Source organism: Quercus robur, chromosome 7, assembly GCF_932294415.1.
Source record: "Quercus robur chromosome 7, dhQueRobu3.1, whole genome shotgun sequence".
NCBI classification, from domain to species: domain Eukaryota; kingdom Viridiplantae; phylum Streptophyta; class Magnoliopsida; order Fagales; family Fagaceae; genus Quercus; species Quercus robur.
The window spans coordinates 12,882,508-12,894,866 of NC_065540.1; the positions used below are offsets into that span (position 1 = coordinate 12,882,508).

General features: G+C 33.9%; 2 protein-coding genes across 3 annotated transcripts; both read right to left on the reverse strand.

Annotated features, from left to right (window-relative positions):
- Positions 1-4,707: 4,707 nt before the first annotated feature.
- Positions 4,708-6,084, reverse strand: LOC126692314 (uncharacterized). The gene is made up of 2 exons (XM_050387877.1): positions 5,693-6,084; positions 4,708-5,407 (listed from the first exon to the last, which is right to left on the reverse strand). Exons 1-2 carry the CDS (start codon positions 6,032-6,034, stop codon positions 4,964-4,966), a joined length of 786 nt encoding a protein of 261 aa, XP_050243834.1. The 5' UTR covers positions 6,035-6,084; the 3' UTR covers positions 4,708-4,963.
- A 915-nt stretch (positions 6,085-6,999) lies between these two features.
- LOC126692315 (protein NRT1/ PTR FAMILY 8.1) lies at positions 7,000-11,393 on the reverse strand. Of its 2 annotated transcripts, none has more exons than XM_050387879.1 (5): positions 11,209-11,393; positions 9,854-9,992; positions 9,517-9,734; positions 8,531-9,081; positions 7,000-8,102 (listed from the first exon to the last, which is right to left on the reverse strand). In XM_050387879.1, the coding sequence occupies exons 2-5, from the start codon at positions 9,957-9,959 to the stop codon at positions 7,265-7,267; spliced, it is 1,713 nt and encodes a 570-aa protein (XP_050243836.1). In that variant the 5' UTR covers positions 9,960-9,992; positions 11,209-11,393; the 3' UTR covers positions 7,000-7,264. The 2 variants fall into 2 exon arrangements, with proteins under 2 accessions (XP_050243836.1, XP_050243835.1); XM_050387878.1 differs by lacking the exon at positions 11,209-11,393 and adding an exon at positions 10,342-10,622.
- Positions 11,394-12,359: the final 966 nt, after the last annotated feature.

Here is a 12,359-nt window from a genome sequence, read left to right on the forward strand (position 1 = left end):
GATTCTTAGGCTTTATCAGACCATCCTCAACAATTCTGGGATTAGACTGACGGGACAAATAGCAGTCCTAAAAAAGTTGACCCTACACGTGGACGAGGGACAGCGAACGTAGGCTAGTATAAAAGAGAAGATAAACTAATCAGAAAGGGATCCCCATCTGACTTCCTGGGAAAAACTCCAGGGATGAGAATGCCCGGACAATATATGTACATCACCCCGAAAAACCCATCGCCGGGTAACCGGAGAAAGACATTAGGGCTCCTCGGACATGATCCGAGGAGTCCAATCCCTCAAGTTACAAAGCCGTAGGGCTTGGATATCCAGGCTGGAACCTTTTCTTATCTGAGTTTCCCTAAAGTCCGGTTTGGACCAACGCCCTTATTGTGAGGGATCCTTCACGTGTGAGCCCAACGTCATTGTTGGGCCGTTTGAGAATCGTGTCCCTACATATATATATATATATATATATATTCTAGTTATCTATCTATCTATTCTTCTATCTATACTATTAATAAGAGGATTTCCCTATTTCGTCTTCAATTTTTAGTATACCAAAATATCCTCATACAAATTTTGAAATAACATACCCTTCAGTTTAATTTTTTTTCCTACAAAAAAGCAAAAAAAGTTAAAACAGTAATATTATCTCACGTACAAAAGGGAAAAAATAATTTTGTTATTCTCACCACCCATTTGTATTCAAATATTTGATTCCTATCGGTATTTGTTATCTATTTGAATTCAAATATTTCAATTATCTTTATAAAAAAATACAAAATTATTTCTTTCAAAAAAAAAAAAAAAACTACTACCTCACGTAAAAACTATTTATTCTTATTCTGAAATTTCTATGATTTTTTTTTTTAATTCTTTAAAACGTTCCAAAATTTTTGTTATCCAAATTCTATATAGTTATCACAAATCTTCATCAATCCACAAACAACGTATATCATCTTTCTTTTGTTCAAATCTCAATTTTTTTTACTTATCACAATTCTTATCCCAATCAATAAATTCAAATGTACCATTGGGTTTCTTTTGTTCTCTATCTCATTTTTAAACATTATTCCACATTAATTTACCTAATTTTTTTTTTAAAAAATATACACGGTTATTTATATATCATTTTTAAGTATTATAACACTAAACCAAAAAAAAAATAAATATCTATAAAAAAACAAATAAATAAGAAAAAGCATTATTGTACACTCAAAGCGCGTATGATGAGTCTAGTCTATACTATGTGTTCGTTTGGCATGATTAATTTTGCCAACTTATTTTACTATTCAGCTTATTTTTGCTACTATTCATGGGTCCTAATATGCTATTTCAGCTAACTTTTACCTTTATCTACAGTATTTTTAGTAAAAAGTTTTCAGTTTTAACAAAATAAGCGGATCCCAAATAGACCTTATATATAAGAGGACTCCCCTATTTCAACTTGACTTTTATGTTATTCAAAAATACCCTCATTAATAAAGAGTAACTTCATTTAGAAATAGAGTTATAAATGTCAAATAACAAATTTTATTTTAAATTAAAAAAGAGAACTCCTAAAATTTAGGATTCACATTTAAAAAAGAAATTGCAGTTATCGCTTATCTCTAAAGTTTGTACTTTTTATTTGTTTGAAAAATAAAAAATTCTAAATTATAATAGATGCAAATTATCAACCTTTACCTAAAAAAATAGAAAAGCCTTTGAGCATGTGTGTGAGCACGTGCTTAGAGACTAGTACTATATATAAGAGGATTCCCCTTTTTGAACTGGATTTTTATGTAGTTCAAAAATACCTTCATTAATAAAGGGTAACTTCTTTTAGAAATATAGTCATAAATGTCAAATAACAAATTTTATTTTGAATTCAAAAAGAGAACTAAATTTTATGATTTTTTTCCCTTTAGGTTCATATTTTTATTCCATTTTCATCCAAATAAAAGTAAAACACCCCAATTTAAAAAATAAAAACTTAAAAAACTTCTAAAATTTAGCCTTCTTTCCCTTCACGTTTATCTTATTTTTCTTACCCAAACTTTTCTCTCTATACCATTACACCACTTTCGAACACATGTTCAAAAAATAAATTACAGTTGTGACTTATTTCTAAAGTTTATCATCTTTATTTGTTTGTAAAATAAAAAGAATATATTCCCAAATTATATCTAACCGTTGAATTGCATGTTCTTTACGCTCTTAATATACACGTCAAATTTTGTGTTAATCGGATATTATTTACCAAATGATCTATAAGCTTATATTTTGTGTATAATTTTAAATTACAAAAACTTGCAATTTAAAAAATGTATTGATGACATAGCTATTGATCATTAATTTTCTTGAAATTTTGCAAGCATGGAGAATATAAGAAGAAGATATAATCCAAAAGTGGATTTGTTAAAATTCAATTTTGTAGTTACACTTTGTCCTAATCTAATCGCTTACTCTGCAAGTTACCAATTCTTCCATGTTTTTTAATCAAATATATTTTCCTTAAAAGAAGTCTCATCCATCTTATCCTCAATTTTCTTTGGTAAATACTAAATATATGTTAAAATTCTTCTAATAAATAAAAAGGAAAGAAGGGGTTTTTTTTTTTTTTTTTTTTTCCTTTTTCGGTGTGTATATGTATATATGTTAGGATCGTCACATGTTTTAAAGAGTGTTGTAATTGATGATCTAATTAATTTAGTTTAAATTCTCTGAATAGCTGTTTGAAGATGCTGATGAATTGAAGGTTTAGTCAAGTGAAATCTGGATTCACTTTTTTTTTTTTTTTTGAGAATCAAATCTGGATTCACTTAAGCGATCATTAAGTTAGGCAAAAATTTCGCCCAGCAATAGTTGGACCTGTGCTTGAGCGAGATTACGAGAATATGTTTACTATTTGAAGCAAACCGCACGAGCTTTCCTCCTTGAACCTACATAGAAACCTTGTGTTTATTCACCCTTGAGCTTTAAGCTAATAATCCTCGTAACCATAGTTTGTTTTCTCAATAGTGAGTTTGATGTGGTGCATTTTGAAGTCCGGGCTGTTGATGCAAACAGAATACGACTTCGGTGATAAAATTCAAATTCTGAAATTTAAATATATAAAATCCAAATATGCCTAAACTTTAGAATTGTAATTTGTAATTTACCCTAATAAATAACTTTATCTATTAATCAATTAGTTCATTGATTAGTTTTTTTAGGGTCTAAATTAAGAATTTTTAGTACAAATATAACAATTTTGAAATCATTTAAGAATTTATAGCACTGTTTTTGAAAATTGTATCTTGAAAATATAATTTTTGTGCTTGCAATTGTATATTCAAGGCATGATTTATAGCCTTAAAATAAAAACTTTAAGGCATGATTTTTGGTTTTTATTGCTATTTTAAAAATAGTGTCTATTACATACTACTTCCACATACCTTTACACACTCTTGACAATCGCATTAAAAACATGGCTTGAAGTCACGATTTTCAAAATTGAAAATTGTGACTTCAAGCCATGTTTTCGGTGCAATTTCTAGGTGTGTGTAAATTGTATCAGAGACGCAATTTCTTTCCCCCTTCCCAAATCAGACTTTCATTTAAACAATAAAATAAATAAACAAAACAAAGAAGGAGAATGACCACCATCTCTAATCCATGGGCAAAAAACAAAAGTCAGGGATAGAAGAGATGGAAAAATAGTTCATTGAGCTAGACTATGGGCAACAATGTTAGCTTTTTTAAAAGTATGCAGTTACAAACCAATTAACTATCAAAAGAATCCAAAAAAGATTGTCTTTGAGATAATATGCTCATCAGAAGACCAGTGAAGAAGTAGGGAGGGGTTCTGCAGTGGTTTTTTTAACATTGGGGGCATCCCTTCACACATCAAATGCTTAATTTAGACCAAGTTCAACCTTTTGCATAATATAGATCTTGAGGGGATGATTTTCCATGCATTTTCCTCAAAAAAGCTTCTACCTCGTACTTGTAGGCTAGTATCCAGCATCAATGAGATAAGATGTTCTCCTGAATAATAGATACACATGAGGTAGGAGTGAGTTTTCCTGAATTTGCCTGCTCATTTTTAATAGAGATGTTCTATCCTTAACACTTTATTGGAATTTTTATGTGCTATTTTTGCAGATTTGATTTATTATCTTCACGTTCCCTGCACAGGACTCTATTTCACCATGCTGGAAAAGTGGTGAACTCTGCAAAACCTGGACCCCAAGTTGGCTCACCAGATCCTAGTTGCTATAGCACTTATGTTCAATTCTCGGTCAATGTATATTTTGTTAACTGAATCGTAATTAAAGAGGTGGATGTAGTACTAGCCATATAGGCTGATGCTGGTCATCATCACGTGAAAATTAACTAAGGATTAAGGATTGCATACTTAATAAGTTTGAATCACAATTGTTTCCCATCTGAAGTGCTAGTCATCAATGCTTAAAAATCAATGAAGAGTGCTCACCTTATTCATCTGAATTAAATCTGTTTCTTATCTGAACTGGACGCTGTTTTTTGTTCTGATTTTGTTGGATATATCAAGTTGTTTACTATCTATTGGACATTGGAGATGTATAGCCTAAGGCTTTTTTCTTGCTGGTTTGTTTGACTGTACCTTAGCAATTCTTCCTCTTATGATATCTCTTGTAAATAAGTGTCAAGGAAAGGATTGAAAATAGATATATAGCTGCATATGAATCTACATTCATCAAGCTAGAATGATGAGAAATCATTTTAACTATTTTGTGTGTTAATTTTACAATGGAAAAATGCTCATAAAGCATCAGATATGCTAAGTAAGTTACACGGGGTTTGGTGATTTTAGTGACATTACCAAAATCAGTTACAGCTTGATGTATCAGACCCAAGTTGTAAGTTTTCACCTGGGGTTGTTGTATGATGCCATAATATTCAGTTGATACAATTATGGCTAAAATTTTTACACACAAAATTAATAGAACATAGCAAATAATATTCACTTCTTTTCTTCCTCTGTCTTTCCCTTTTCTGTATTTTCTGTCTCTGATGACATCCTTTGCTCATAGATGAACTGCGAAAGCAAAGCCACTAGAATTGCTCCTAAAACTGCAACCTTTCTCCAGTCAGACGAAGAAGACAAGAGAGAATCAGCTATGCTAATTACTATAAGGCCTATTAATGCAAGGTAAATTTTCCTCCTAGTTTCTGATCCAGCGCTCTCTTTAGTAACCTCTTTTATCTTCTCTGTTTCCTCCTTAGCTTTTGCTTTATCTGCAGGTGTGCTCTGCCTCAGGTTCTTGAAGAAAAGCCATTCATTCCTATCATTCTCAATCTGATCTTCAAACTCTTCTAACTTGTTTTCATTCTCCACAATCTCCAGCTTGTTCAATTCTACAGATTCCTCAAAAGCTTGCATGCGGCTCTCTATATTCCCCATTATCTGCACAACACAAGCAAATAAGAAGTGGTTCGTTAGGTATATTAGAGTACCAAAATTTGTGACTAAGCCAAAACCTGTACTTGGTTACCTGCACGTCAAGCAATCTAGACCAACTAAGACAAGAATATGGTTATTAGATTCTCTATAAATTAACATGCTCTATAGCAAGTTTATACTGCGAAATCTATTCAATTAGCTCAATTCTCACATGGTTTTCTTCCCTTTTCTTTTTCTTTAAGTATTTTGCATGATAATTTGCATTCACAAAAAAGAAGTTGAACAGACCCTGGAACTAGCTTCATCAAGTCCTTTGAGGGCATCTTCTCCAATCTTGTCGAATTCAGCGTTGGTTTCTTCACCAAATTCTGCTAGATAAGCTGACCTTTCATCTAAGTAGTCGGTGAGACGGACTTTTTGAGCTTGAAGCATTGCAATTCTGGCAAGAAGATCTTGCTTACGGGTATCTCCTTCTGGTGAAGAAGCTTCTGAATTGGAGTCATCATTGGGCTTGCTGAGACACAGGAAAGAATTCTTTGTGTTGGAGGGTCTTGCTGTGTGGAAAAATGCATGTTTGGTAGTAGCAGTGAAAGAGGTTTGAATGGTTTTGAAAGCAATCATCTTATCCATTTCTTTTTAGTACAAAGAGAGAGAGATTTTGAGGTGGTAGAAGATGTTTAATATGTAAAGTATAAAGTGTTTTGAACCTCTTGTTTTATGCATTATCCATTTCTGAGGATGATAAAGTTTAGATTATTATGTTGTCTTTAGGCCAGGGGACATGAAACATGTTGCCCATAGGTTCTGCCCCAAACGACATGACGTTTTTTCCCTCAGCCACATCAATTGCAGTAGCTCACTGTGACGTTTAATAACAATAAACGACATGCCGGTTTTGTGCACGGCCACATGACGTTTTCAAAACATGTTTTGCAGTTTTTTTTTTTTTTTTTTTGGGCCATGATTTATGAGAATGATTCTTAATTCTCATACCATTTATGAGAATGATTCTTGTTTGAGACAATTTTTTTTTTAACATTTTATATATATATATAATTTACTTGATACGGTGTGATATCAATAATAGATTTATATGAAAGTAATATTACTTTAATATATTTAAGTTTTGTCAAAAAATTTATAGAAACTTGTGTTGCTCGCAATTTCTATGGTTCATCTTACAAGATTGATTTGACATATGTTTTTCATCCTACCTTTAATTATTTGAGTGGTGGCTGGGTTGCGATTTGATTTCTTCATCAAGCTTTTTGCTTGGGTAAATAGGCAGGTAACTCTAATTGTTATTTTCTTGACCAACTTTTTGATGAGATAGTTTTGATTTTCGCCCAAGGCAGGCTAATGATCACGTAGTTGTAAGTTGTCATTTGTCAACATATTATTTTGACTTATATTAATAATATAAATTACACCTAGATGTAAATTTGTTGACATATTATGCCATTAAGCAGGTGATAATTGATCAAGTTGATGTTGATGTTCAGAAACTCAACATTACAACATACCCATGTGTTTGTTGATGTTGCTGCGTGGCTGTGCCTGTCTATTACAGATCAAGTTGGCAAGAACAAAAAAACTGAGAAATAACATGATCCAAAAGTATCTTATTACAATGCCAGTGTTTGATGCACAAATAATGACAGGCTAAATTCCAAAAGAATTCAAATGCAAATTAACAAACCCCTTAAAACCTATGTAGGAATTAACACACATTGCAAACCATATTTACCAACACTCTCTTGTCTTAGAGACCAGGCAAAAAGACCAAATATTCAAATAGACAGTAAAAGACTAAACAAACTCCAATAACAGACTACAAGCAGGTTTCAATCCCGCTAACATTCACTTTGTTTGCCCAAATGCTATTGCCTTCTTGTATGTATACCACTTAGATATCCAGAGATACGCAAAGAAGTTCAGCAGGCTGAGAATGGCCAAGAGCCAATAGAAGTAGTCAAGATGGCCTCTGTTCAAATTATCTGGAATCCAACCAAGCTTCCCATTCTTTGTGGTGACGTTTGTCACAATTGTAACAAGCAACGTGCTCAAGTAATTCCCCAATGCTACAGTTGTGAGTGACAAAGCTGAGCACAGACTTCTCATAGCATCAGGTGCTTGGTCATAGAAAAACTCCAACTGTCCAATGAAAGTGAATACTTCTGAACATCCAATAAGAAAATACTGTGGTACTTGCCAGAAAATTGACATGGGAATGTACTCAAGGTCATAGTAATTGTTCCTTCTAACATAATTTAGCCGAACAACCTCCAAAACCCCAGCAGTGATCATGGAAAATATAGAAATGGCAAGGCCAATGCCCATTCGCTGGAGCTGAGTGAAGCCCCGTTCTTTGCCAGTAAACCTCCTTGCACATGGGACAATGAGCCGGTCATACACAGGGGCCCAGAAGATCACACTAAGAGTGTCGAAAAGGGAGAGGGATGCCGATGGAATCTTGAAATTAGGGCCCATGTGTTGGTCCATTGTGTTACCTTGTATAACAAACATGGTGCTCATTTGACTGTAAACGGTAGAGAAGACTATACCAGATGCCCATATTGGGAGTATCCTAATAATGGCCTTGAGTTCCTCCACTTCTGTCACTGTGCAGAGTCTCCAAGGGTCTTTCAAGCCCTTAGTGCGGTCTGCTTCAGTCTCCACAGCAGCCTTGTCAAACCATCTGGAAATTGACATTTGACAATTTTTATTAGAAATTAATTGAACATAGTAGCATATGATCAGATATCAGAAAATACCCCTTGTTCATGTCCTGTTGCATGATTGCATCACAGCAGTAGAGATAGCTATACAAACATTTGAGATGTGAGGGTTCTAACTGTTCCAAATTTACATTTTTTAAGTACCTAGCACAGAGTATTATATTTAAAAAAAAAGGGTTGTGCGTCTACAATAAACTTACATGAGAAAATTATAGAACCAGGTTGAACTACTAAATATTGCATTTGCAAAGGCAAGAGAATCATTATTTCAAATGAAACTGTTGGATCTTTAAAAGAGCTCAGAAAAAATAGGCTAATTGGTTGATTATGAATTGATAAGCTTTTAAAAAATTGTAGTTTATAATAATCTTAGCACCAATCTGCTCACCTTAACTTGTTTGTGTGTTCAAGCTTGCGGCTTCCTACGATAGTACGTTCCTCATCTATGGTCTCATAAAGAAGAGACTTATCATAAGGTACCTCAACATGAGCCTTCCGGAAGGATGCAACAATGACCCGGAAAATCCTTGTAAGAGGACTCCCTCCAGGTTTCTGATGCCGGTACAACCGGCTACCTGAGAAAAAGAAAATAACTGCAATGGCCATTGCCACTGCCGGGACTCCAAACCCCCATCCCCAGCCTACATTCATTTGAATCCAGACCAAAACTGAGGAAGCAATAAGGGCTCCAATATTGATGGAAAAGTAAAACCAGTTGAAGAAAGAGCTCTTCTGTTTCCTCTCCTTTTCAAAACTTTCATCAAATTGATCAGCACCAAACGAAGATACGCATGGCTTGATTCCACCGGTCCCAAGAGCAATCATATAAAGTGCTACAAAGACTAATGCACTTTGTTTTTGTGTTGGGTGGCAACCATTTGTATCGCATGATGGCTTTAGTCCAGGGACGGAAGCAGTCACTGTTAAGAAAGTCATACCCTAGAAGAAAAATTAGAGTTGTTCAGCAATTTTGGGGAAGTAAGGCCATTAGTTGTTCAGCAATGGCAAGAGTATCATTATTTCAAAAGTCATACCAGGTTTATACAAGGATTATAAGTTGGCATAAAGATAATCATCACTTCAGATATATTTGGAATTTATATATATATATATATATATATATATAAAGGCTGTAAATTCAAAGAAATTCAATGACAGGAGCTTCCACAGTGGCTCACAAGGAAGAGAGTGACCAAAATTGAAAATCTTGATGTGGTTCAAATATAAATATAGTGATCAAATTTACAATGAAGTTATTCAACTCTGACATTTACCAGACTTGGGCACCTGAGCTTGACTGTAATGCCATCCCTATATCCAATTCAAGCTTTCATACACGTGTATGGATAATGATTTTGTTTGAAATAAACTTACCAAAACATAGATGATTACGAAACTAGCAATTGTCCAATATCTTCCCAAGTAAGCATCAGCTATAAAGGCTCCAATCAATGGTGTGATATAGCAGGTCCCAGACCAATTGGTAACATTATTGGAGGCTGTGGCATTTCCCTGATTGAGACGATCTTCAAGATAATTCACCAGATTGGTACTCATCCCATAGTATGCCAACCTTTCACAACATTCATTTCCTGTGACCAGATCATATAGAGTTCAAGATGTCAGGGTCATCAGATACCACAAAGGAATGCAAATCAAATAATGGTGCAATAAGTGATGAGAAATGGGCAAAAAACGCTTTGAATTATACCAAGAATAAAACGGCAAGCTTTCCAGTGTCCAGTCTTTCTCCTGTCAGCAGGATTCCCTTTGTTATCCACGGTGCCATCCTGTGTATAGATATCATCCTCTGCCATAGAATTTTTGGTAGTCTTTGTCCAAGGACTTACCTACAAAACCAATCAAAGCTTAAATCAAACGCAGAGATGAAATCATAAGAACCATCATGACTAAATAGTTGTCCAGGTTATACTTGATTCTTTTGTTAGTGCTTTGTTTGTAAAAAAGGTGAGGATAAATGGAGGAAGTTAGAATGCTACAGCAACCACTTAAATCCTAGATACTCAAAAATTTTACGCCAGTTTAATCTGATTTCTCTAAATAGTTGGTAACCTAACAGAGAACATGAAAATGAAATCAAGAGGCCTAAAATACCCAATAATCAAGAACTCAAGCAGCACACCTAAAATACCGGACATACATATCACATGCTCATGCTTTCCAATATGAATATCTCACCTGACAAATATTGCCACCCAACATTAGTTGAAGAACCCCATATTATGGAGAAATTTTTCTTTAAGCCCAAAACATAAATAACAAATTTCTAAAACATGATTTGAGTGGCATAAGGACATCATGAGCTCCATAATTATTACAAATCTGGGGAACAAGATATACATCATGAAAGAATCCATGGACCCGAAATCAATCGAACAAACAAAAGATGCATCAAGCCTAAACATTGTACCATCATTGTGAAAGTCATAACCCATTTTCCAAAATCCACCTTTTATTGGTTTCTTTTTGGTTTTGTTGATAGGCTGAAAGACCCATTTTGTGTTGGTGGGGCTTTTGCATGGACCACTTTAGGTTTGTTAGTGTTGAAAATGGTAATGTGGGTTTGATTAGATCACAATATTACTTTAAAAGCTCATACTCAAACAAACAAATATAAAAAGAGAGGTAGTACAATTTGAAGAATAACAAACACGATAACTTGAATTGAAACTTTTGAAAGTCAAGGGCTATGAAACTCCTAGTATTGGTCTTATGGTCAAAAAATCAATATTATAATATGCGAATGATTAGTTAACAAGATTGCTCAAGGAGTCAAACAAAACAATCTTAACATAATCAGAGCACGATAAATCCAGAAACCCGGGTTGAAATTTGAAACCTTGGAAGGTAGAAACAGAATTAAAAAAAAAAAAAAAAAAGGATTGAAGGCATAAATTAGAACCCCACCTGACTGATCTCTGGAAACGCCAGAAAAGTTGTACATAGTCTTTATACTCACATGAATGCATGCAGATGCAGATAACAACAGAAAAGGCTATACAGTGGACAGAGATTTCTAGCAATATTGATCAGATTGAAACATACCTCGAAAACAAGATCAGGGGAGAGACTTGCCGGCTTGGTGCCTTAGTGGTAGTAAAACAAGAACACAAGAGCAAAAGAGATCAAAGATTCTATACAAGTCAGAGGGGATCTTCTACTTTGTTTAAATAAAACGTAACTCTCCGGAATAATGGTAGTTCCACAACTATTCACACAATTTTTGCTACAACTTAGTACGTGTCGAGTTGTGAGTAGTAGAGATATGAACCTATATAGATCTATCACATTTTCTCCCCCAATCACAACTTGTCACGTAACAAATTGCGAAAAAATTGGTGTAAATAATTGTGATCCTAGCATTTTCCCTCTATGTTTGATGTCATCTTTATATAATGACAAAAAAATAAGGTGATTTGCAGTCGTATCCTGCAGGATCCTCTATTTTGAGTTTGACATTTTCTTTTTTAGTAAAGGATTGGTTATATATGGAATGTGTACCCAATTGCCATGCTGCTCTGCTGTATTTATTGTCAATGACAACTTGGGTTGGGCATCTAATCTAGGTGCGGTTGTGACTTGTGAATGTGACCTACATCATGGCCTCATTTTAGCATTAGCATCCCCAAAAATGGTTATTTAGCAACAAAAACACTTAAATTGAGCTTTACCCGTTTTAGCAATTGTGAATAGTAAGTTTGTATTTATTTTTTCATTCTCACTTCTCTCTCCTCTCTCTTCTTTGACTCTCTCATTCACTCTCTCCCCCTAACCCCTTCTCTCTCTCTCATTCTATTATTTTATTATATTGTATGTAAAAATAAAAAATGGACTGTTGGGTATGTATAAGTGTATTGTTAAATGAGTTGGTAAAATAAATAAAGATAGTTTTTTAGGATGTAAAATAGGTTGGTTTTTTTTTTTTTTTTAATTGCATAGAATGATTTTCTTAGCTAGGACCAAATCTGAGGCCATTAATACACCAAGAGCTCGAATTATTTTGCATCTCCCACAAGTACCCTACTCCTTTAGTTGGAATAATAATAATAATAAATTATTAGGGTGATTTTTGTGTACAGTGGAAAATGATAAATTAAAACTTGCGAACATTATGTTTCTAAGTTAAATATCTATCGAAAAAAGGTTTTTCTGTTAAATTTAAACACATAACTGCATTGAGATTCTTTGCAAATGAA